Source organism: Macaca nemestrina, chromosome 2 (assembly GCF_043159975.1).
Source record: "Macaca nemestrina isolate mMacNem1 chromosome 2, mMacNem.hap1, whole genome shotgun sequence".
Taxonomy (NCBI): domain Eukaryota; kingdom Metazoa; phylum Chordata; class Mammalia; order Primates; family Cercopithecidae; genus Macaca; species Macaca nemestrina.
In genome coordinates this window covers 153,509,895-153,532,746 of record NC_092126.1, presented here as the reverse complement: position 1 = coordinate 153,532,746, position 22,852 = coordinate 153,509,895, and the positions used below count along the sequence as shown (strand labels likewise).

The 22,852-nt window shown below is 42.7% G+C and overlaps 1 protein-coding gene across 1 annotated transcript in view; it reads right to left on the bottom strand.

The window, feature by feature from the left end:
• C2H3orf20 (chromosome 2 C3orf20 homolog) overlaps positions 1–22,852 on the bottom strand; it is a 95,724-nt gene that overhangs the window by 70,164 nt on the left and 2,708 nt on the right. Inside the window, 4 exon segments of the mRNA XM_011734471.3 lie at positions 8,672–8,791; positions 14,395–14,535; positions 15,892–16,505; positions 16,750–16,806. Of these exon segments, the coding sequence (XP_011732773.2) occupies positions 8,672–8,791; positions 14,395–14,535; positions 15,892–16,369 (739 nt within the window). The 5' untranslated portion in view covers positions 16,370–16,505; positions 16,750–16,806.

Sequence of the window (22,852 nt, the reverse complement as noted above, 5' to 3'; positions counted from 1 at the left end):
CCTCAAGGATCTAGAACTAGAATTACCATTTGACCCAGCCATCCCATTACTGGGTATATACCCAAAGGATTATAAATCATGCTACTATAAAGACACATGCACACATATGTTTATTGCGGCACAATTCACAATAACGAAGACTTGGAACCAACCCAAATGTCCATCAGTGATAGACTGGATTAAGAAAATGTGGCACTGGCCGGGCGCGGTGGCTCAAGCCTGTAATCCCAGCACTTTGGGAGGCCGAGACGGGCGGATCACGAGGTCAGGAGATCAAGACCATCCTGGCTAACACGGTGAAACCCCGTCTCTACTAAAAAATACAAAAATCTAGCCGGGCGAGGTGGCGGGCGCCTGTAGTCCCAGCTACTCGGGAGGCTGAGGCAGGAGAATGGCGTAAACCCGGGAGGCGGAGCTTGCAGTGAGCTGAGATCCGGCCACTGCACTCCAGCCTGGGCAACAGAGCAAGACTCCGTCTCAAAAAAAAAAAAAAAAAAAAAAAAGAAAATGTGGCACATATATATCATGGAATACTATGCAGCCATAAAAAAGGATGAGTTCATGCCCTTTGCAGGGACATGGATGAAGCTGGAAACCATCATTCTCAGCAAACTATCACAAGGACAGAAAACCAAACACCGCACTCACAGGTGGGAATTGAACAATGAGATCACTTGGCCACAGGGCAGGGAACATCACACACTAGGGCTTGTTGCGGGGGTTGGAGGCTGGGGGAAGGATAGCGTTCAGAGAAATACCTAATGTAAATGATGCGTTGATGGGCAGCAAACCAACATGGCACATGTACACCTATGTATCAAACCTGCACATTGTGCACATGCACCCTAGAACTTAAAGTATAATAAAAAATAATAATAACAGGCTAGGCGCAATGGCTTACGCCTGTAATCCCAGCACTTTGGGAGGCCGAGTCGGGCGGATCACAAGGTCAGGAGATCGAAACCATCCTAGCTAACATGGTGAAACTCTGTACTAAAATATATACAAAAAAATTAGCCGGGCATGGTGGCAGGCGCCTGTAGTCCCAGCTACTCGGGAGGCTGAGGCAGGAGAATGGCGTGAACCTGGGAGGCGGAGCTTGCAGTGAGCCAAGATCGTGCCACTGCACTCCAGCCTGGGCGACAGAGCAAGACTCCATCTCAAAAATAAATAAATAAATAAATAAATAAATAAATAATTTTTAAAGAGACTGAAATAATTTTAAAGAAGCAAGCAGAAATTCTGGATTCAAAAATACAATTGACATTCTGAGAAATTAGTCAGAATCTTTCATCAGCAGAATTTATCAAGCAGAAGAAAGAATTAGTGAGCTTGAAGACATCCTGTTTGAAAATACACAGTCAGAGGAGACAAAAGAAAAAAGAATAAAGAATGAAACATGGCTACAAGATCTAGGAAATAACCTCAAAAGGGCAAATTTAAGAGTTATTGGCCTTAAAGATGAGGTAGAGAAAGAGACAGGGGTAGAAAGTTTATTCAAAGAAATAACAACAGAGAACTTCCCAAACTTAGAGAAAGATACCAAAATTCAAGTACAAGAAGGTCATAGAACACTAAGCAGATTTAACCCAAAGAAGACTACTTTAAGGCATTTAATAACCAAACTCCCAAAGGTCAAGGATCCTAAGAAAGGATACTAAAAGCAGCAAGAGAAAAGAAACAAATAACATACAATGGAGCTCCATTTGTCTGGCAGCAGACTTTTCAGTGGAAATGTTACAGGCCAGGAGAGAGTGGCATGACATATTTAAAGGGTTGAAGGAAAAAACCTTTTACCCTAGAATAGTATATCTTGTGAAAATATCTTTCAAACATGAAGAAATAAAGACTTTCCTAGACAAACAAAAGCTGAGGAATTTCATCAACACCAGACCTCTTCTACACGAAATCCTAAAGCCAGTACTTCACAATCAGAAAGAAAAGGTGTTAGTATAAAACTCACTGGTAATAGTACAGAGAAAACCAGAATATTACAACACTGTTATTAAGGTGTGTAAGCTACTACTATCTCAAGTAGAAAGACTAAAAGACAAATCCATAAAAAATAATAACTACAGGTCAGCGTGGTGGCTCACGCCTATAATCCCAGCACTTTGGGAGGCCGAGGCAGGCAGATCACTTGAGGTCCAGGAGTTCGAGATCAGCCTGGCCAACATAGTGAAACCCCCATCTCTACTAAAAATACAAAAATTAGCTGGGTGTGGTGGTATGCGCCTGTAGTCCCAGCTACTTGGGAGGCTGAGGCAGGAGAATTGCTTGAACTCAGGAGAAGGAGGTTGCAGTCAGCCAAGACGTGCCACTGCACTGCAGCCTGGGTGACAGACCATGACTCCGTCTCAAAAAAAAAAAATAATAATAATAGCTACAACAACTTTTCAAGATATAGTACAATAAGATATAAATAGAAATAACAAAAAGTTAAAATGTGGGGAGATGAAGTTAAGGTGTAGAGTTTTATTAGTTTTCTCTTTGGTTGTTTGTTTCTTTGTTTATGCAAACAGTGTGAAGTTATTATCAGCTTAAAATAATGAGTCATAAGATAGTATTTGCAAGCCTCATGGTAAACGCAAATCAAAAAACACATAATGGGTACACAAAAAATAAAAAACAAGAAATTTAATCATACCACAAGAGAAAATCACTTTCAGTAAAAGGAAGACAGGAGCGAAGGAAAGAAGAATAAGACCACAAAACAACCAGAGAACAACCAAATGGCAGGAGTAAGTCCTTAATTATCAATAATAACATTGAATGTAAATGGACTAAACTCTCCAATCAAAAGACATAGAGTTGTTGGATGGATAAAAAAATAAGACCCCATGATCAGAAGCACACTCCACTTATAAAGACACACATAGACTGAAAATAAAGGAATGAAAAAAAGATGTTACATGCAAATGGAAATCAAAAAAGAACAGGAGTAGCTATACTTAGACAAAATAGATTTTGAAACAAAAACTATAGAAAGAGACAAGGAAGGTCACTATATAATAAGTCAATTCAGCAAGAAGATGTAACAACTATAAATATATATATACCCAACACTGGAGCAGCCAGACACATAAAGCAAATATTATTAGAGCTAAAGAGAGAGAAAGACCCCAATAAAATAATAGCTGGAGATAGCAACACCCTGCTTTCAGCATTGGACAGATCTTCCAGACAGAAAATCAACAAAGAAACATCAGACTTAATCTGTATTATAGACCAAATGGACCTAATAGATATTTACAGAACATTTCATCCAACGGCTGCAAAATACACATTCTTTTCCTTAGCACATGGATCATTTTCAAAGCTAGATCATATGTTAGGTTACAAAACAAGTCTTAAAACATTAAAAAAAAAAAAAAACCTGAAATAACAGCAACCATATTCTCTGATCACAGTGGAATAAAACTAGAAATCAAGAAGAGGAATTTTGGAAACTACATAAATTCATGGAAATTAAACAACATGCTCCTGAATGACCAGTGGGTCAATGAAGAAATTAAGAAGGAAATTTTAAAAAATTCTTGAAGCAAAAGACAATGGAAACACAACATACCAAAACCTATGGGATACAGTGAAAGTAGTATTAAGAGGAAAATTTATAGCTGTTAAGTGCCTACATCAAAAAGAAGAAAAACTTCAGCCCAGGCACGGTGGCTTATGCCCGTAATCCCAGCACTTTGAGAGGCCAAGGAAGGTGGATCACTTGAGGTCAGAAGTTCAAGACCAGCCTGGGCAACATGGTGCAACCCTGTCTCTACTAAAAATACAAAAATTACCCAGACATGGTGGTGCGCGTCTGTAATCCCAGCTACTCAGGAGGCTGAGGCAGGAGACTGGCTTGAACTCGGGAGGCAGAGGTTGCAGTGAACTGAGATCATACCACTGCATTCCAGCCTGGGGCAACAGAGTGAGACTTCATCTCAAAAAAAAAAAAAAAAAAAAAAAAAAAGAAGAAGAAGAAGAAAAACTTCAAATAAACAACCCAATGATGCAACTTAAAGAACTAGAAAAGCAAGAGCAAACCAAACACAAAATTAGTGGAAGAAAAGAAATAATAAAGATAAGATCAGAAATAAATAAAACGGAAACAAGGAAAACAATACAAGAGATCAATAAAAACAAAAGCTGTTTTTTAAAAAAGTTAAACAAATTTGACAAGCCTTTAGCCAGACTAAGAAAAAAAGAGAGAAGACCCAATTAAATAAAACCAGAGATGAAAAAGGAGGCAACTGATATCGCAAAAATTCAAAGGATCATTAGTCCCTATTATGAGCAACTATATGTCAATAAATTGGGAAATCTAGAAGAAATGGATAAATTCCTAGACACATACAACCTACCAAGACTAAGCCACGAAGAAATCCAAAACCTGAACAGACCAATAACAAGTAACGAGATTGAAACTATAATAAAAAGTCTCCCAGAAAAGAAAAGCCTGGGACCCAAGAGCTTCACTGTCAAATTCTACCAAACATTTAAAGAACATACCAATCCTACTCAAACTTTTCTGAAAAATAGAGGAGGAAGGAATACTTATAAACTCATTCTATGATGCCAGTATTACTCTGATACCAAAACCAGACAAAGACACATCAAAAAAAAGAAAACTACAGGCCAATACCACTGATGAATATTGGTGCAAAAATCCTCAATACTAGCAAATTGAATTCAACAACACATTAAAAAGATCATTCATCATGACCAAGTGGGATTTATCTCTGGGATGCAAGGATGGTTCAACATATGCAAATCAATCAATGTGATACATCCTATCAACAGAATGAAGTACAAAAACCCTGTGGCCATTTCAACTGATACTGGAAAAGCATTTGATAAAATTCAACATCCCTTCATGATAAAAACCCTCAGAAAACTGGGTATAGAAGGAATATGCTTTAACACAGTAAAAGCCATATATGACAGACTCATACCTAGTATCATACTGAATGGGGAAAAACTGAATCTTTCCTCCAAAATCAGGAACACGACAAGAACGCCCACTTTCACCACTATTATTCAATATAGTACTGGGAATCCTGGCTAGAGCAATCAGAAAAGAGAAAGAAATAAAGGGCATCCAAATTGGAAAGGAAGAAGTCAATCTGTCCTTGTTTGCAGATCATATGATCTTATATTTGGAAAAACCTAAAGACTCCACCAAAAAATTATTAGAACCGATAAACTCAGTAAGGTTGCAGGATACAAAAATCAACATAACAAAATCAGTAGCATTTCTATATACCAACAGTGGATAGTCTGAAAAAGAAACTAAGAAAGTAATTCCATTTAAAATAGTCACGAACTAAACAAAGAAATGAAAGATTTCTACAATGAAAACTATAAAACACTGATGCAAAAAAACTGAAGATGACATCAAAAAATGGAAAGCTATTCCATGTTCATGGATTGGAAGAATAAATACTGTTAAAATGTCCATACTACCCAAAGCAATCTACAGATTTAATGCAATCCCTATCAAAATACCAATGGCAATCTTCACAGAAATAGAAAAAAAATTCCTAAAGTTTATATGGAACCACAAAAGCCCTAGAATAGCCAAAGCTATCATAAATAAAAATAACAAAACTAGAGGAATCACTTTACCTGACTTCAAATTATACAACAGAGCTATAGTAACCAAAACAGCATGGTACTGGCATAAAAACAGACACGTAGGCCAGTGAAACACAATACAGAGACCCAAAATAAATCTATACATCTACAATGAACCTATTTATGAAAAAGGTGCCAAGAACATACACTGGGGAAAGAACAATCTTTTCAATAAATGGTGCTGGGAAAACTGGATATCCATATACAGAAGAACCCCTATCTCTCACCATATACAAAAATAAAATCAAAATGGATTAAAGACTTAAATCTCAGGCCAAATCCCACAAACTATTAACTACTAATAGAAAACATTAGGGGAAACTCTCCAGGACAGTGGAGTGGGCAAAGATTTCTTGAGTAATACCCCACAAGCACAGGCAACCAAAACAAAAATGGACAAATCAGATCACATCAAGTTAAAAAGCTTCTGCACAGCAAAGGAAACAATCAACAAAGTGAAGAGACAAACCACAGACTGGGAGAAAATATTTGCAAACTACCCATTCGATAAAGGATTAATGACCAGAATACATAAGGAGCTCAAACAACTCAATAGGAAAAAAAAAAAATCTAATAATCTGATTGAATGAGCTTTCAAACTCATTCTTCTCAAAAAAAGACATATAAATGGCAAATAAGTGTATGAAAAGGTGCCCAACATCACTGATAGAGAAATGCAAATTAAAACTACAAGGTGATATCATCTCACCCAGTTAAAACGGCTTTTGTCCAAAAGACAGGCAACAACAAATGCTGGTGAAGATGTGGAGAAAAAGAAACCCTCATAACTGTTGGTGGGAATGTCAATTAGCACAACCACAGTTTGGGGGTTCCTCAAAAAAATAAAGATAGAGCTACTATACAATCCAGTAATTCCACTCCTAAGTATATACCTGAAAGGACAGAAATCAGTATAATAAAGAGATATCTGCACTCCCATGTTTAGGGCAGCACCTTTCATAATAGCCAAGATTTGGAAGCAATCTAAGTATCAATCAACAACAGATAAATGGATGAAGAAGTGTGGTACCTACATATAATGGAGTACTAGTCAGCCATAAAAAGAGAATGAGATCCTGTCATTTGCAACAACATGAATGAAACTGGAGATCATTATGTTAAGTGAAATAAGCCAGGCACAGAAAGGCAAACTTCGTATGTTCTACTTTATCAGAGCTAAAAATTAAAACAATTAAACTCATGGAGATAGAGAGCAGATAGTTACCAGAGGCTGGGAAGGGTAGTGTGGAGTGGGAAGGGCTAATGGATACAAAAAAATAGTAAGAATGAATAAGACCTAGTAGTTGATAGCATTCAGGATGATTATAGTCAAACATAATTTAATTATATATTTTTAAATAACTAAAAGAGCACAATTGAATTGTTTGTAACACCAAGGATAAATGCATAAGGTGATGGACACCCCATTTAGCTTGATGTGATTACTGCGTGCCTGTATCAAAATATCTCACATAACCCATAAATATATATACCAACTATACCCACAAAAATTTAAAATTAAAAAGAGTTATGTGAATGTGGTCCCTCTCTCTCTCTGCCTCAAAATATCTTAATATTTTTGGACTGTGGTTGACCATGGGTAACTGAAACCACAGAAAGGGGAAACCCTGGATAAGGAGGACTTCTGTATTTAACTTTTGCTTTGAAACAACCTTGCTCAAGACATCACCCTCAGGTTCATTAAGCAGAAAAAGTCATTAAATCACCAGGTGTCTTGAGGGTACTTCCTTTTCCCTCAAACTGACTGTGGGATCACAGGGCCAGATCTAGGGCCAGCTCAGGAGGGCACATGGTAATGGAGTACCAAGCCAGGCGCATATGCAGTGGGGTGCTGGCAATGGTGCTGTGGGTTATTGTACCACAATGAGATGAAGCACATATCAACACAGGTAAAGCAGTCAGGAAGGTGTGGCAGCCGCTGAAGCTACTCCGTGCCCGGAAGCTGAGGAGGTCAGCTCCTTTAAGCAAGGCATTTTCTGTCTTACAAGTACACATCTGTATCCCCAGCATTTGGTACAGAGACTGACAGTTAGCAAGTGTTCAATAACCGTTTGTTCATTAATGGAAAGAGTATAGGATCAGCTTGATATGGTGAGTGATGAAATACAAGGCACGCCCATGATGACCATCTCCCTTTTACCGACATGGAAGTGAGGGCTGAGGAAGGTGGGTCACACAGCCAGCCAGGGGTGGGGGCATAGAGGAAATCCAAGCTCCTTGGCTTCCAGCCTTACCTCCAGTGTCAGTGGGAATCAACTGGACAGCTTGAGCATTCCTGCCTACCATCCACCCCCTCTCACCACCTTCAGGAACGTGGTCCTCTCCTACCTACCCTGTCCCCACAACCCATCTGTCATGGCTAGCAGGGTGGACTTGGGAGTTCTGCCAGGCTTTTCCCTGCTCTCTGCAGCCCCAGCCTGTCTCTCCTCTGAGCTTCTTCTTGAGCAGGTGTTGTTAGACTGCTTGTCTTCATCTGCCACCTGTTCTCCTCCTGAAGCCTCTCCTGTGTGTGTCTTCCTCAGTAGAATAGGAATATCTTCTATGTCTTTGTTTCCTGCCCACACAAACTTGCCCAGTTTGGGATGTGCAACTGAGGTCTACCAGGTTTGATATCCAAATGCCTCTCTTCAGATACTAGTTCCCTCACTTGCTGCATGACTGGACAGAGCTGTCTGAGCAGAGGCGTGAGTTTGGGATACTGTAGGGGGTGGAAGAGATGGGTTTGGTGGGATGTTGTCCCAGGGGAGGGACACCACATCACTGGGAAAGCAGGGCACGAGCAAACTGAAATGATGAGCCCGTGCTATGCAGTGATAGGGCTGGCTGTGACAACCTTTCCATGAGTAAATCTGTGTGGACAGCTGCTGGATCTCCAGGTGGAGCCACTATGTATCCTTCCAATCAGAAGACCAAATCAAACCATCCCACCAACCTACACAGGGTAGACAGAAACCTATCCCCCACCCCACTGCCACCACCAATGAATGGTAGGCTGTGAGGTCTTGCTAGCAACCATTGTTACCTATTTTCTTCTTGGCTTCTTTTCCAGTAGAGAGGGAAAAGCTCAGACAGGCTGTGGAAGAGTGGTAGATCAGCTGGTAAGGCGAGTTCACCCCAATGGCGGATATGTTTGCGAGGGACTCTGGAGTGGGAGAGAGAGAGATTCTTCTTTAAACTGTTTACTTTTAATTTTATTAGCCAAAAATGTAACATGGATTTCTTATTCTAGTAGTATGGTGGGTCAGATACTGTAAAGTGACGCATTGTTACAAAACACCTAGATCTTGGAAGAAGGAGATTTTGCAATGCACCGGCAGAGCAATTAGGGGAAATCTTTATAGTTCCCCTCTGCTAGTGCCTCTCCTCCCCAACCCTCAAGATGCGGACCGGAACAAGGAACAGCAAGCAAGCACAAAAGGTGATATTACTCCAAGGGCAAAGGCAGATATCGGTGCTACACCAGGTTGAGAGGATAAGCCTTGGGCCAGTAAGAAGGAAATTAAGAATCATCTATTCCCCCTTATCTAAGCCACAGAAATCAGATGCTTCTTCAATAATATATCAGTCTCTTGCAGAATCACACCATCTTGTGTAGAATCATTTGATGTCTGACCACTTAAGAATTAAAATGTAGCACCCTTATGGCTAGTGGAAAATCTTGCTCATTCTTACACAAACCTCACCAAATCATTTGTTTATTCTTCCCCCAAATATAGTCATTTCACTGGTTAGGCATGAAACCATTGTTAGAAAATGTTAGGTGATTCACTCACCACAGCTCACTCAAATTCAAAAAGAAAATGGCAAACTGGACCTCCTAAGCAGACAAAGACTACAAAGATTCCACAATGGATGATAAAACACAAAAGTAATCACCTCTGCGAGTGATCCAGAAGCTGAAATTAAAACAACTTTCAGGACCTTCTAACTTGGTAGAAATGAAAAGAACTAACAATGGCCAGTAATGGTAAAGAAGGAATAAAACCCATCAACCCTGTTGGTGTAGAGAGAATCCAAATTAAGTGTGATTTCAGAAGAAGAGCTATGTATATACTGAGACCTCTGCTTTAATAATCCCTCCCCTGGGAAGTTAACCAAATACAACAGAAATAAGAAGCCACGTGCATAAAGTGCATATTATACAAATAACAAAAAGCCTGGAAACCTAAACATTTAGGTAAATGTGGAACATGAACATTACAAGAAGTCTATGCCCACTCAAACTGACAATTATTTAAAGTATACAGCCATGTTGGAAAACAGTTGTACTCTGTTAAGTAAAAGAAACTAAGAAACAGAAAAACTGCAATACCCTAAAAATATATATACATACATGAGCACAGGAACCACAGAGGAAACTGCCAAGGTGAAACGTAGCTCTTATATAAAGATGGCAGGATTGTTTCCTCTTTTTTGCATTTTTATTAATAATATTGTCGTCAACTAAAAATAAAGGAGCAGTCTGGTTTTCTTCAGTGACAAGCCAGGGCTAGTAGGTATCAGGACAGGAGGGAAGGCTACTTAGCACAGGAGATATTCCAGATACACAGATACAGCTTTTTTTTTTTTTTTTTTTTTTTGACAGTCTCACTCTGTCATCCAGGCTGGAGTGCAGTGGCACAATCTCAGCTCACTGCAACCTCTGCTTCCCAGGTTCAAGCGATTCTCCTGCCTCAGCCTCCCGAGTAGCTGGGACTACAGATGTGTGCCACCATGGCTGGCTAATTTTTTAATATATTTTTAGTAGAGACAGGGTTTCACCATGTTGGCCTGGCTGGTCTTGACCTCCTGGCCTCAAGCAATCCTCCTGCCTCAGCCTCCCAAAATGCTGGGATTACAGTCGTGAGCCACCACACTTGGCCTGATAACAACTTTAAAAGTTGTTAACTCTTTTAACTTTTAACCAGCTTTTTTCTACCTCACATAAGAGGATGGTCCCAAAAAAACATAATTCATGCAAAAAAAATCACCAGAGTTTGAGTCTTCTTTTTTATGCCCCAGGAGCACTATCTAAGTAAAGTCCTTTTAGGATGAATGAGTGTTTTTCCAAAAGAAATGGATCACTCTGTTTTTGTTTTGCTACTTAGATTTTTGTCTTTAAACTCTAGGCTTATTTAAAGAGAGGAGCATCTGAATCAGCAAGTGCCAACAAGACAGGAAGGCTTGCTAGGGAGTGTGATGGAGAGGGGCACTCTCAGCAATCGGCTGCTGCAGCAGGACAGCAAGATGCAGAGATCACCCAAAAGGCCCCCTGCCCCCGCCAGCTCAGCTTAACTCACTTCCTATTCTTCTCCATTAGATGAATCACAACCCACATGGGATGCCAGAAGCCACTGCGCCTCCCTCATCCTGAAAGAATGCTGAAACACTTTATGAGAAGGAGGTTAGTGGTGAGGACCATTTTCCTTTTAAAGGTGAGGAGACATGATATTTAGTTAGGAGTGGCTCAGGCAGATATGAGGCCCAAGGGTTGGGCTGGAGCTACCTTGACATCTGTCACGGGGCTCTCATGCACATGCAACAGACTACTTAGCAGCTGTGCCCCCAAATGAGGGAGATCTCTAAGCCTCAAAACAGAATGCAAGGTGCAGAGCTCTGTCTGGTGATCACCACCTGCACAAATAATTACAGCACAACTAGAGGACCTGTGGCCTCAGAGTCTAGCTGATTCTAAACAAAACAGGCACAGTGTAACTTCCCCTAAAACAGAGATCTTCATTTCATGGTAAACACTGGGGGGAAGAGTGTTTTATCACAACTTTGTATTAGAAAAGGAAGCCAAAATTTATCAAAATAACATTTGATCTTGTATTTTAAAAAATTAGTTGGTACTCTAAGAACACATTAAGTCTTACAAAGCAAGTAAAAATGACTGTTGGGTGTTTTGAGGCAGTAGGGTTTCTTTCTTCCTGAATGATTGTATCACGGCAATAAAACATAAGGCCCTTCATCTTTTCCTTTTGCAAAATTATTGAAGATCTTTACTGCTTTTTATTTTTTCTCCGTGGAGTCATGGTCCTGTATTCAGTTTTCCCTTCTGTGGCAGGCGGCTAGTGCTGCTTCGCCCCATCAGGCATCAGGGGCATTGGAGGGGCATTCTGCAGCTCTCCAGCATCACTTTCATTGACTTCATGAAATCTTACCTTTTTTTCCCCAAGATCTGCAATTTTTCTATGTAATTTATTTGCACTGTATGTGTGTATTACCAGATGTTTAATCTCTGACCATCAAGGGAGCCTGACAAAGACACTGACTCAGTGGACAGGGAGAGAGGCTAAATGGGGACTGACTCTACAGGTAAGGGCAAATTGTTGGGAGATAGAATTTTTTTATGCTTCCTATAAAACCTCACATCAGTGAGTACTTTTAGGCATTCAAAATGAACACCTGTGTATTCACCAAGCTTAAGACATAAAACACTGCAGAGCAAAAACCAAATAACTTCATTTAAAAATGCATTAGGGACCCAAATAGACATTTCTCAAAAGAAGAGACACAAATGGCCAATAGTTATATGAAAAAATCGCTCAATGTCAGTAATCATCAGAAAAATGCAAATCAAGACCACAATGAGATACCACGTTACATCTTTTAGAATGGCTATTACCAAAATGACAAAAACTAACAAGTGCTGGCAAGAGTGTGGAGAAAAGGAAACCCTTGTACGCAGCTGGTGGGAATGGAGATTGGTGCTGCTGTCATGGAAAACAGTATGGAGTTCCTCCGAAATTTAAAAATGGAACTACCATATGATCCAGCAATTCAATTCTGGGTATTTATCCAAATAAAAGAAATCAGTATTTCAAAGAGATATCTGCACTCCTATACTCATTACAGTATTATTCACAATAGCCAAGATATGGAAACCACCTAAGTGTCCATCAAAGGATAAATGGATAAAGAAAATGTCACACACACAGACACACAGACACACACACACACACACACACACGATTAGGATTCAGCTATTAAAAAAGGAAATCCTGGGCTGGGCATGGTGGCTCATGCCTGTAATCCCAGCACTTTGGGAGGCCAAGGCAGACAGATCATGAGGTCAAGAGATCGAGACCATCCTGGCCAACATGGTGAAACCCTGTCTCTACTAAAAATACAAAAATTAGCTGGGTGTGGTGGCGCATGCCTGTAGTCCCAGCTACTCAGGAGGCTGAGGCGGGAGAATCGCTTGAACCTGGGAGGTAGAGGTTGCAGTGAGCCAAGATCGTGCCACTGCACTCCAGCCTGGCGACAGAGCAAGACTCCGTCTCAAAAAAAAAAAAAAAAAAAAGTTAATCCTGCCATTTGCTACAACATGAGTGAACCTAGAATATATTATATGCTGAATGAAAAAAAGAAAAGCCGGAAAAAAAAAAAAAGACAAATCCTGTATGATCTCACGTATATGAGGAATCTAATAAAGTCAAACTCAAACTCATAGAAGCAGAGAGTGAATGGTGGTTCACAGGACTGGAGGGTGGCAGCCGGGGAGTGGGAAGATATTAGTCAAAGGGTACCAACTTTCACTTATAAGAGGAATGAGTTCTGGAGAACTAATATACAGCATGGTGACTGCAGTTAATATCACTGTATTGCACACTCAAAATTTGCTTGGGAAGTAGATTTTGTGTTCTCAACACACACACACGCACACACACACACACACGCACAGAGAAAGAGAGAGACAGAGAGACAGAGTTCACTGGGTGAGAAAAAAGCAACAAAAAGAACATTACAGACTCAATTGCTTGCTATCTTCCAGATCCTGTTCCCCTTCTCTCTCCCCAGAGATCACTTCCTCAAATTTCCCCCTTCATGTTTTTATACTTGTGCTTTGTGTAATATACCTATGATATATTACTACTTTACATGCTTTTAAACTTTGAAAAATAATATCATCCCATAGCTTCCTCTTTTTTTCCTTAATACTATCATTGGAGATTTCTCTCTGTGAATATCTATGCTTTAGTGCCTCACTCATTTTCATGATTCATTATGTCCCACTGTCTAAATGGACCTTAATTTATATCTTTTTCTCTTGTTCATAAACACTTGGATTAATTTTTGCCATTCCAAAGAATTCTGCAATAAACATTTCTTTTTTTATTTTTAATTTAAAGACAGAGTCTCACTATGTTGCCCAAGCTGGTCTTGAACTCCTGGAGTCAAGGGATCCTACTGCCTTGGCCTCCCAAAGTGCTGGGATTACAGGCATAAGCCACCATGCCTGCCTGCAATAAACATTCTTGTATGACTTCTTGAATATGTGTGTGAGCTTCCCTCGGGCTGTATGACTCAAGTGCAGCCTGTGGACTGCCACTGACCCATACAGGCCATGACCAGGCGAGCACAAAAACTGAAGGTGAGCACTGAGAGGCCTGTGCAGCAACTTGACACTGCTGTGACATTTATCGTGTGTTTAAAAGGGTCGGTCCACAACAGATTGGACATTTTAAACATAAGTCTTTCACTGCACATAGCTTGAGAGCACAGCTCTAGGGAACAACCTCTAAGAGGAGCTGCTGGGTTGTGAGGTGTAGCCATCGCCCACTCAGCAGATACCACCAAACCACTCTCCACGGGAATTGCACCAATTCATCCACTCACCCGTAGCATTTGAAACCTGTTGCTCCACATCCACCTCAATTCTTAGAAATGTCAAACCTTCAAACTGGGGGTTTTGCCTTTCCATTGCATTCCTGCTGATATTGTTTGCACTTCCCACCTAAAGGCTGAAGCTCAAGTACCCACCTTTCCACAACTGTCCGCTGCTGTAGCCACTTCTCCCAGCTGTGCCGATCAGGCAGTTGAAGGCCATCTCCTTGGCATTGAGGTGGAGGAGCTGGCTGGCCTCCACAAAGCGCCTGGTGATGTCCAAGGGGTTGGCACCCACTAAAGCAATGAGAGAAACAACACATGTCCCTCCTAGCACGGGGCTAATGCTTCCAGTAAGGGACCTCTGTAAATGGCCCAGGAAAGAAGGGTAAAGTAGAGCACTATTCCTAGGGTATGCAGGGGTGAGGGGGCTACTGCGAAAGGCTCTCAAGCTCTCAGGACCTTTCAGGTGTTGCTTTGCTCTCCTCCCTCTGCCTGTCTCTCTTCCTACCCATAGGCCTGGGTACCGATGCTATTGGTTTCTGAAATGACGCAGCATCCAGAAGTCTTGATCACTGGTGCTGCTCTAGGTCCTGGCCTTGATCCTGGGATGGCACCCTCACTTTGGAAGGACCCTGGTTCTTTTTTTTTGAAATGGAGTCTCACTCTATTGCCCAGGCTGGAGTGCAGTGGCATGATCCCGGCTCACTGCAACCTCGGCCTCCTGGGTTTAAGCAATTCTCCTGCCTCGGCCTCCCGAGTAGCTGGGATTACAGGTGTGCACCACCACGCCTAGCTAATTTTTGTATTTTTAGTAGAGTCAGGGTTTCACTATATTGGCTGGGCTGGTCTCGAACTCCTGACCTTGTGATCCTCCTGCCTCGGGTTCCCAAAGTGCTGAGATTACAGAGGTGAGCCACCACGCCTGGCCTGGGACCCTGATTCTTATGACTCCCCCTCATTCTGGCTCTACTGGGCTCTGTCTGGCTACTTCCCAATCCGCCCTCCTGATTTGAAAACTTCACATGCTGGCCGGGCGCGGTGGCTCAAGCCTGTAATCCTAGCACTTTGGGAGGCCGAGACGGGCGGATCACGAGGTCAGGAGATCGAGACCATCCTGGCTAACACGGTGAAACCCCGTCTCTACTAAAAAAAAAAATACAAAAAACTAGCCGGGCGAGGTGGCGGCGCCTGTAGTCCCAGCTACTCGGGAGGCTGAGGCAGGAGAATGGCGTAAACCTGGGAGGCGGAGCTTGCAGTGAGCTGAGATCCGGCCACTATGCTCCAGCCTGGGGGACAGAGTGAGACTCTGTCTCAAAAAAAAAAAAAAAAAAAAAAAAAACTTCACATGCCACCCGGACATGGGTGCTGTCTCCCCACCTCAGCATCATTCTCACAAATACTACTCCTCAGTGCCTCTGACCTCACACCATTCCTATTGCTAACCTTCAAATCTGGACTCTGCAAAGGTGGGGCAATGGCAGGAAAAATGGGAGAACAGGGAGGAGTGAGAGGATGATTCCAGGAGCTGCAGAGGGAAGGCATCCAATTCCTACAGCATACCCACGGTTGCCACCTGTTCCCAGCATGTGCCTCTGAGATGCCTGTCTGTAGTGGGTGTGGTGGGCACATACACAAACATCTGGGGCTTACCCGACATAGACTCCACCATGGCCTTCATCTTCAGTTTGAGGAGCTCCGTCAGCAGGTGGATGGACTGCTGCTGAAACCTGTTCAGGGTCTCCTGCTGGGCGCGCGCCTGACGGGCCATGGTGGGAGTGAGGGTGGAGCGCTTGGCAGTGGTTGCCAGCAGCACTGGATATGGTGGTGCTGGTGGTGGTGGAGGTAGTGGCTTCTTCAGTGTGGGGACCTGCACAAAGGTGGGTTCCATGAGCACCACCAGGGGGGCTCCAAAGCTGACCTCCAGGCCCAAGATGTCGGACGGGGTAGGCACTGAAGGGTCACTGATGAGCTCTTCCCAAGTGAACTCAAAGATGTTTCTGATGCCCTTTGGTATAGAAATGCCTGCATTCTGGCAGATCATGAGGAGTTTGGAGATGCGGGCCAGTAGCTTGGGGGCCATGGCTGTGTACTGCTGGTATAATTCTAGGTTACTCTTGATGTAACTCATGAGAGGGACCTTCAGCTATAAAGAGAGCTCTCTGAGAGGTGACTGAGAGCAAAAGTTCTTCCCTATGGTGAAGGCTTGGAGATGGACAGAATGGATGTGCTGAAATGACCCTTACAGGTCATTGAGCCAGTGGTTCCTATCCGGAAAGGACAAGAAAAGAGTTAGTCACTCTCCCCATAGTAGGGCAAGAGGATGTCCCCCTCCCTTACCTACCCAGAGACACCATCAGAGAGACCAATGTTAATGAGTCACTTTGGGAAGGGTCTGGTGATAAGTATGGTTCCAGGAAAGCTTCAAGGACAGTCACACAAACTGGGTATAGGACCCTGGGGGGCTGGAGGAATGGAAAGGCTGGGGAAGAGAGAAAGGTCCCATTGCACCTTTTGTAGTTAGAGATCCGAGGGTGGAAGATCTGCTTGTGGTCAATCAATAAGAACCTGCAAGAACAAAAAGATGTTTCACTGGTTCTCTTTGGAAGCGAGGGATGCAGAAGCTCCTGGTTGCAATGCCAAGTTAGGCTTGGAATTATCCAACACGTACATCTGAGGGCAGACAGGAAAGAATGAGAACAATGCATTTTCTAAGCTCAATCACTAATATAATTTGCCAGATTTCATCAAATCCAAGACATTCATGATCAAAGGATGCACCATCTTATAAGAAAAAAATGAATGTAACCTGCCATTGACTGTAAGACATACCACAATTTCAGAGATGTTCAAGTTGGAAAATACGTGCCTGAAAATCAATGGACTATAATAAATATTTTTCCACTTTAATACTACAGTAGTGTTTACCCTGACATATTTCTACATTGTGTTTTATTTTTACCTTCTTAACTTATATGAAAAATAGACCACTGGTTGAAGAGAGGAAGCATAAAGAACAATTTAATGAGCAAAAAAAAAAAAAAAAAAAAAAAAAAGGCTAGAAAAACCTGTAAATACACTGGCAGAGTTTTGTAACCAGATACCGAAAGTTTCATCTTTCTGATCAAAATGAACCTGACAGCAGTCTTTAGTAATATATCAAATTAAAACTAGTCACATCTTATGCTACGCAAAAATGATTTGTTTCTTGTAATTCCCAAGGGACTTTATGAGCGTGTGAGCCTTTGTGAAAGACTCAAGAATCCAGAGCACATAGCAAAGGTCAACCCGAGGGAGACTTAGAGGGGGAGGGGTGGGGAGGTCTGTCCCCTTTGCTGATGGCCATCTTTAGCACCTTGATGCAGAGTTAGTGAGTTGTTCCTGTTGTCCAACTCCAACAACCCTAACCAGCCCACTTACCACGAAGGGCTGCTGGCCCAAGGCTTCTGACCACACTTGTCAGTGAGTGCAGCTGTCCAACCATCTCTTCGACCACCTTTTATCCTGACAACCACTCCAGCCGACACACCTATGTCTTCTTTTCCACTAGACAATGCTCCCTTTCCCTTTTCAAACTCTGTCCCCCCCGGAGCCACCCCAAGTTCGCCATTCCAGGACAGCCTGCCTGGTGCCCACCTTCCGTGTTTACAGGATAGGCTCAGGGCCATGAACTCGTGTGTCAACCCAGTGGTGAGAAGGCTATCATCTTTCTTGTTTTTCTGAGGAATCAGAGCTCTTGGTCAGGAGTCACCATCTGCAGACTCCTGGCACGGAGGCCTTTCCAAACACCACATTACTTTTTCATGGTCTCTGACCTGCCTCTGTCCATCTATCAGTAACAAAATCTCCAAGGAACATGAGCCCCAAAGAGCAAACCCTTCTAGCATGCTGCTATTTTGCAGATACAGTGGCTTCCTACGCCTATTTGTTGACCCCCTGACATCTCCATTCCTCAGCTTTGCAGACTGGGAAAAAGAGGCTTTGTTTTTGAAATTATAAGTCCACAGGACAAAGAAACCACTCAGAATTCCAGTCATCTGGGCAACCAGCCAGAGGGATCCGACCCTGACAGTGCAGGGCAGAGTTTTCCTTTTTTTAAAGTCAGGACTCAAATGAGAAGAAGGAGATAACTAATACAAATCTTGAAATATCAACTGGTTTGGGAAATTTGTCCCCCCTGCCTCCTGCCACCAGTTCCTTTGTTTTTGGAGGTTAATTTTGAAGATATATCTTACAGATAAAAGCTGAATTTTCGAACAGCTTTATTCAGATAGAATTCACATACAATCCACCCTTTTAAACGTGTGTACAATGGTTTTTAGTATATTCAGAGTTGTACAACCACTACTATCTAATTTTAGAACATTTTATTGCCCCCACACAAAACCCATCATCAGTCACTCCATTTCCCCTCACCCTCAGGCAACCATTCATCTAGTTTCTGTCTCTATGGATTTGCCTGTTCTGGATATTTCATAAGAATAGGATCATCGACTCTGGTTTTTTGTGACTGTCTTCTTTCACTTGCTGTAATGTTTTTGAAATTCATCCATGTTATATAGCATGTATCAGTACTTCAATCCTTTTAATGGCAGAATAATAGTCCACTGTATGGATATACCACAATTTGTTGATCTACTCATTTGTTAATGGGCATTTTGGTTATTTTTATTTTTTGGCTTTTATGAATAGTGCTATGAATATGCATACATAAGCTTTTGTGTGGGTGTATGTTTTCATTCTCTTGCATATGTATACCTAAAAGTGGGATTGCTAGGTCATAGGGTAAGTCAGTATTTAACTTTGTGAGGGCCTGCCAGACTGCTGCATCATTTCACAGTCCCACCAGTGGCTTTATAAGAATTCAATTTCTCGGGCCGGGCGCGGTGGCTCAAGCCTGTAATCCCAGCACTTTGGGAGGCCGAGAAGGGCGGATCACAAGGTCAGGAGATCGAGACCATCCTGGTTAACACGGTGAAACCCCGTCTCTACTAAAAAATACAAAAAACTAGCCTGGCGAGGTGGCGGATGCCTGTAGTCCCAGCTACTCAGGAGGCTGAGGCAGGAGAATGGCGTAAACCTGGGAGGCGGAGCTTGCAGTGAGCTGAGATCCTGCCACTGCACCCCAGCCTGGGCAACACAGTGAGATTCCATCTCAAAAAAAAAAAAAAAAAGAATTCAATTTCTCTTTACCAGCACTTGTTATTACGTCTTTTTGACTCCAGTGCTATCTTCGTAGATGTGAAATTATGTCTCTTTGTGGTTCTGATTTCTATTTCCCTAATGACTAATTTGTATTTCCCTAAGCATCTTTTCATATGCTTATCGGCCATTTTATATCTTTTTCTGAGAAATGTGTATTCAGATCTAAAATCTGTTTTAAAAAGCAGTGTCATTTTAAATTAAATGTGGAGATAACCTATGTTTATTCCGTATATTTACATCTCTTCAAAACTCAGCTAGAGGTGACCATGTGACTACATCCTGACCTGAGATACAGATGAAGCTCCTGGGTAAAGGACCCTGAGAAATCTGTTTGAAGGAGGCTGCCTTCAGGGAAAGAACATTTTTTTTTTTTTTTTTTTTATGAGCTGACCTCTCTAGTCCTTCTTGCCTGAAATGGATAAGATGACTGCAGCTCCAGCAACCGTTTTGAGCCACAAGGTTACCCTGAAGAGGGAAACCTCGCATTAAAAATGGCCAAGTTGCGTGGCAGAACCTGGGCTCCTGATGACATTGTGGCACCCATGCCAGCACTTAACCATCCACCTCCAAGCTTTTCCCACATGCAAATGAACCTCTAATGCCTTTAAGCCACTTTATTCAGCTCTCTATTCTGGCCATTGAAAGTGATTCCCAACTGACCCCCAGCCATGTTAGATCATCACTCCTTCCTTTTCCATTTATCCAGTTTCTATTTTGTCATTCATTTTTCCATCACTGAGACCTGGATCTTGACCTCAAGTAGCTCAGCAGCTACCAGGCAGGGCTGACTTACAAAATCGACTTACGTGATAAGGGTCACGCTACAGAAAAATGTACAAAGGCCATGAAAACAAAACAAAAAAAAAGGAAAGAATTGGCACTAGACAGTGTTCTAAAAGATGAGTAAGAAGTTGCCAGGCAGATAGGAAGAGACAGGCATTCTAGGAAGAAGGAACAGCACCTACCAAGAGATGATGACACTGGAAGCATGGTGGGCTCCAAAGACTGCATGTACCTCGGTATGGCTGGGGTGTGGGGGGATCTGTGGGAGAGTAGCAGATGAAACTTGGAAAGTGGTCTAGAATCAGATCTTGCAGGGCCTTGTATATCATTCCCAAGAATTTGCATCGGCTATATAATCAAATACTCCATGCAAATACTGAAATGTATTGTCTTTAATGGCTAATTGTGTCCCATATGGTATCATCTCTGCAATTGGAGGGCAGGGGCCATGTCTTCTCTTTTATAATCTCTACAATGCTCAGCCCAGCGCTGCTACATGCCAGAAATGGAAAAATATCTGTGGTATTAAAGTCAGCCACATAGCCTAAGGGACCCACGCAGATGGCTATAAACAAAGCTTCAAGATGCAATTCCCACAAAGAAATAAAATGTATAAGAAATTTATAAAAGATATGAGGGATGACCATGGACACAGCACCTTCTTCAGTCAACAATATGCTGCATGTCTCCGCTGTTTCCAGTCAGCTTCTGGGACAGGGATGGGGAAGGCATGGGCCCTCCTCTCGAGGGCTCACAGTAGAGAGGGGAGACACACACACAGAAGGCTACAGTAAGTCAGAGTGCTCTCTGCAAGGCGGAATGGAAACCCAGAGACGGAAGTGTCACTGGAAGGCCTAGAGTTAAGGTTCTCACGTCACATGAATGTGTGTTCAGGCGATGTGACCTTGAACCCAGCCTTTGATCTGTGTGATGTTCCCAATGACCACATGTGACACTAGTCCCCACCTTCAAGGACTGTGAGGATTAGGGAGGTGGTGTGTGTGAAGGGCCAGCACACACACAGCACAGAGTTGAGTGATCAGTAAATGTTAAGTAGAAAAAAGGTCATTATTTGAAGTGGTCAAAGGTTGTATTCCAGGTGATGGGCACAGCTCTTGTATGGGCTGAAGGCTCCAAACAGCCCTGACAAGTTTGGGGAACAGCAAGGAACTGGAGGCTGCTACAGGGTAGTGTAGAGGTGATGAGGGTAGGACCAGGTGAGAGGAGCCTGAGCTTGATCTTGTAGCTGATGGGAAACTACTGAAGTTGGCAAACAAAGGAGGCATCTGCATTGTAGAGTGCTCCTTCCGCTGCTGGCAGCATGGAGGGAAGTACGGTGGGGGTGAGTGCGAGATGGACAGCTGCTGCTAGGGGTTAGCCAAGGACGTGAGCTGCACCCACAGCACACTTACTTCTGCCTACAATCAAAAAGGATGTTCAGGCCAGGCATGGTGGCTCACTCCTGTAATCTCAGCACTTTGGGAGGCCAAGGTGGGCAGACCACCTAAGGTCAAGAGTTCAAGATCAGCCTGGCCAACATAGGTGAAACTCTGTCTCCAGTAAAAATACAAAAAGTAGCTGGGTGTGCTGGTGTGCACCTGTAATCTCAGCTACTCAGGAGGCTGAGGCGGGAGAATTGCCTGAACCCGGGAGGCAGAGGTTGCAGTGAGTCGAGATCGTGCCATTGCACTCCAGCCTGGGCAACGGGAACGAAACCCCATCTAAAAAAAACAAAAAAACAAACAAAAACATTTCTAGTCCTAGGAGTACCTGGAAGGGTATAAAAAGGCACAGACCCAGCAAACTGCCAAGGGTACATGGTGGCGCAAAAGCAGGAAAAGGGAAGTTCTGAATGAGCTTCAGGAAAATCAAGGGTACTCAATCAGAAGGCAGCTGAAGGGAAATGGGCATAGATTTAAAAGCAGAGAGATGGCATACCGCCACCCCTTTATGGGCACTGATCCAGAACACATTTTTCGGTCAAAGCATACACAGCTGTATACTTAAGAAAATCAAACTAAGCCTCCTCAGGTTATCTGGTCGTGGCGTTCTCTGCTATTTTCTCTAGTTTCTGGCTTTCTGATTTTAATCAGAAATACTTCTGATAAGGGCAGCGAGTCCAGATGTCAGCGCGTGACTGCAATTTGTGAGCAGGCATGGCTTTAGGCTAGGACAGGTCTGAGAATCAGCCCTCATTAGATGCATAAAACAAATGGAGGTGGGCCTAGGAAAATGAATAGATGCTGTTCTCTGTACTGTTAAGCATATAAAACAGCATTCTGGACAGATGCTTGAATTCTCTTGGCAGAGAGAAGGAAAGAAGGGCTCGGCTAGAGAGAAGTGGATCTTAGGGTGAGCAGGGTCGGGGCCACTGCACATAAGGTTGAGCTTAACTTCATGCAAAGCCAAGATTTAATGTGACACTGGAATCTCATGGTGGCCATCCTGGAGTGGATTCACAAGGAGATTCACTGTGGTATCAAAGGGCCCTTACTGTGATGGGTCTCCTGACAAGACCCATCAAGAAACATAAAATCGACCATCTCTTTGACCCAGTGATCCCGCTAATGAAAGTGGCACCCCAGGGGACAGTTAGAAAACTGGGGGAGGAGTGTCGGGGAAGGTA